General features: G+C 35.7%; 1 protein-coding gene across 1 annotated transcript in view; it reads left to right on the forward strand.

The window, feature by feature from the left end:
- Nucleotides 1-4,145, forward strand: part of ADAM7 (ADAM metallopeptidase domain 7) — a 69,874-nt gene that overhangs the window by 36,392 nt on the left and 29,337 nt on the right. The window contains exon 9 of the mRNA XM_025394317.1: nt 1,474-1,677. Coding sequence (XP_025250102.1) covers nt 1,474-1,677 — 204 coding nt within the window. The remainder of the gene's footprint in view (nt 1-1,473; nt 1,678-4,145) is intronic.

Genomic DNA, 4,145 nt, shown 5'->3' on the forward strand with positions numbered 1-4,145 from the left:
CCAAAAAAAAAAAAAAAAAAAAAAAAGAAAGGAAGGGAAAGGAAAGGAAAGGAAGAAGGAAGGAAGGAAGAAAGGAAGGAAGGAAGAAAGGAAGGAAGGAAGGAAGAAAGGAAGGAAGGAAGGAGAGAGAGAGAGGACAGAAAGAAAGAAAGGAAAAGAAAGGAAGGAAGGAAGGAAGAAAAAGAGAAAGAGAGAAAGAAAGAAAGAAAGAAAGAAAGAAAGAAAGAAAGAAAGAAAGAAAGAAAGAAAGAAAGAAAGAAAGAAAGAAAGAAAAAAAAGAAAGATAGACAGGTGCAGTGGTGTGTGCCTGTAGTTCCAACTACTCAGGAAACTGAGGTGGGATGATCCTTTGAGCCCGGGATTTCAACTTTGCAATGAGCTATGATTGCACCACTACACTCCAGACTGGGTGACAGAGTGAGACCCTATCTCAAAAACAAACAAACAAAAAATTCAGGGCCAAGAGGAATAAGGATGCATATCACAGGCTTTGTAGATTTGAGGTCAGAGTTTGACTAGATGTCTAACTTCAGGAGAATTTAAAAGGCTATGAACTGACCTTTTGGCCTCTATTGACACATGGAATTGAGTATATTCATATCTTGTAGGTTAAGAAAAGTAGAATATTAACACAAGTTTATTGTTACAGGAATGATATAAGTATTACCCTTCTTATTGACTAGTTACACTGCCTAGTAACATTGTATGAATGATCATTCCATTTCCGTTTATTCAGTGTTGATACTTTATCATTCACTGTCTTTCAACCTACTTGTACTGACTGTTGTGGAATATAAAACTGATACAACACACAGTCCTTTCTCTCAAAATTCCCATAACAATTGCATAAACTCCAACTTCTTTTGTCCTGGCATAAAAGTACCTATCACCCAGGTGTTTACAGAACAGGTAGAAATAAGTGTGAGGTTTATAGGCTACAACTATTTCTGCCTGCTTAGAGCAATCCCTAGTAACATTTCTCAGATTAAAAAAAGGTAGTTACAGAAATTAAACATAGAGATCGAACACAGCAGGTAAGTTTTTGAAAACCAATACCAACTTTCTAACCTGTCACAGAATGAACCCTTGGCTTAAAGTATGAAGGTGAATAAGGAGCAGTCACACCACCTGCCACTGTTAGTGAACTTATGCTTTTAGGCCAGTTCTAAACTCAGAACTTTAATAAATTCTTCCAGCACATCTTGAGACAGTGCCTGTAAGACTTATGATAGTTTGAGGAGGCAGATCTTTCTGATTAAATTTCACTGTTGCCCAGAAAATTCACCAGGTATTTTGGGCAATGAACTCTGTCCCATTTTGATATATCAGTTTGTAACATGAGGCTTGCACTGTTTGCTTATATACCTCACAAGTTCAAATTATTGTTTTTGGGAAAATATAAAGGAATATAGTAATATTGCGGAATCTTTCCAGCAACCTGACTTTGTGAAAAATGGTTTCTTCTTTGAACAGATTTATAAAACCTTAAACATCCATGTGACGTTGGTTGGCATTGAAATATGGACACATGAAGATAAAATAGAACTACATTCAAATATAGAAACTACCTTATTGCGTTTTTCATCTTGGCAAGAAAGGATCCTTAAAACAAGGAAGGATTTTGATCATGTTGTATTACTCAGGTTGGTGATTGCTCTATTTTCTTGCATACCTTTGGTGGATTATTACAAAAGAAAACAAAAAAATTAACAGAAAAAAAAAACTGTTTAAGCAGTTGACTTTTGGGTAGTACATAGGGACAAAATGTTGTTTGTACCTATACAGAAAATTTCCAAGTGAGGCACAGTGGCTTATACCTTTAATCCCAACATTTTAGGAGACCAAAGTAGAAGGATTGTTTAGCCTAGAAGTTCAAGGCCAGCCCCAGGCACCATAGCAAGACCCTATCTGTACAAAAAATTTAAAAATTAGCTGATCATGGGGGCATGCACCTGTGGTCCTAGCTACTTGGGAGGCTGAGGCTGGAGGATATCTTGAATCCAGGAGGTTAAGGATAACATGAGCTGTGGTTGTGTCACTGCACTGCAGCCTGAGTGACAGAGTGAGACCTTGTCTCAGTAAATAAATAAATAGGAAGTTTTCAAGTGGGCTATTTAATGGTCTTTCTAATATTAATACTAGAAAAGAAAAAATCTGATATATTCATATTCCTTGGTAGACTTAAAAATGCCATTAGGTAAGCAAAGTGTTTTTAGAATCCATTTACATTTCTTATCAACATCCAGTGCTAACTCCTCTTACCCTCCCATGTTGTACCATTCCAATATTCTACCAAAATCTGCCTTTTTGGGAAAGCACCTCACTCTCTGAACATTTCCCCTCATCAAAATCTGCCTGCCTGGTGACCAGCCCTTCAATACCATCTTCTCTACTCTACAATTGAACAGACAACTAATCTGATAAGTGAAACCTGTCAGAGCTTTAATATTCCTAAGTAAAAGCGCGACTTTGTCTAGACTACTCAATCTTTAATTTCTTTAAAAAGGGGACCATTTTTATCATTTTTGTTATTCAAGATACCTAGCACAGTACGTAGCCCAGAAGAAAAGGATAAGTAATTATGGAACTGAATGTAATACAACCTAATATTTAGTACAGTCCTGTTATCCTAAAGAACGCTAAATTGTGGAAGAAGTCCTTTGGAGTGATGCCATCTTTTAGCATCTCTTCTGATGCCCTTAAAGCTACTGTATTAGAATAGTGCCCACTTTTCCTACTTTATATACCCATAATATCAGTATTTCTCCTAAGGTCTGCAAGCCCAGCCTGCTAATCTTCTATTATTATTCAGATGTTGACTTTCCGTCTGAACTCAAAAACCTGAAGCTTCCGATACCTGTAGTTGAAAGTCAGATTCAGTCCTTTGGCAGATTAATGAGAGTGAATCAGACCTCCAAAGTAATGTAATTCCTGTTTTTTATATCTGGGATGGCCCATAGCGTATATCTCCAGAGGCATAGTTGTGCCTGGCTTGTACTTGAATATTCATGCATTAGCATGACCCAAAATCATGGGGAATGGAGTGTAGTAAAACATCGCCATAAACTTCAGAGTGGGCAAGATTAACTCTTTTGCCCTCTCCTTATACATGTATTTTTAAATACTTAATAAATAAACCCAAAAATATTTGAATGGGTGTAAGTAGAAAACTTTTAACTACCTTAGAACATCTCCTATTCTAACCAGTAGCTTCTCATATCAATAGGATGTCTGCAAGTAAGGAGATGGGGTGAAATGCTACTAAATAGCCAATTGAGCATCATATTTGGGACTTCTTATGTGTTAAGTTTCTTGGGTATCTGTCCTTTTGTATTCACTTAGATGTAGAAGTGGCAAGACAGTATATACAGCATTATCATATGTTACTTGATTTCAAGCGACCATGAGAGAACATTCAAGATTATTCTTGTCCTGGTGCTTCCCCTCTATATATGTGGTTTTCTTAATATCCCCAGAGTTTAAAAAGACCAGAATTCTGTCTTTCCAAGAAGCATAGTCAAATATTGATGCCTAAAATGTAGGAAGAGAAACATTTCAGTAATAAAGAAAAAAATGGAGTGTATCTTAATCAAAACAGGTCTAGACTGAAAGGGGTCATCTAGTCTGACCACCTTTTTTGTCTTTGAGTTCTGTTACATTCTAGGTGTGACCCTTTAGCCCTTAATGGCTCTTTTGAAAGTGGTTGAACTCTAAATAATATCCCTGAAATCAAATCAAATTTGGATTCCTATAATATAAATATCTACATTTGTCTTTTCAAGTAATCCAAGAACAGTTCTCATTTTACCTGACAACTCATTTAAGTGTTTTATTGTAGCTATCAAACCATACCTGAGTTTCTATGGTTGATTAAAAGTCTTAACATTTTTCAATTGTAGCTAATCAATCATGGTATTAAGTCCATTCACTGTGTTACTTTGTTTTTCCTTCTAAGCACTTTTAAATTTCATTAATTAATTAATTTCTGGTCTTGTAAGTGGTTTTATCCAAGGCTGAGGGCAGAGTAGACAGAGTCAAGTAAAATGGGATTTTGATTTTATTTTTTGATTTGTATTTTTTGTTTTTGTTTTATACTTTTCTACAATTTCAGTTTAAGATTGCACTGGCTTTTTTTTTTTTTTTTT

Source organism: Theropithecus gelada, chromosome 8 (genome assembly GCF_003255815.1).
Source record: "Theropithecus gelada isolate Dixy chromosome 8, Tgel_1.0, whole genome shotgun sequence".
Taxonomy (NCBI): domain Eukaryota; kingdom Metazoa; phylum Chordata; class Mammalia; order Primates; family Cercopithecidae; genus Theropithecus; species Theropithecus gelada.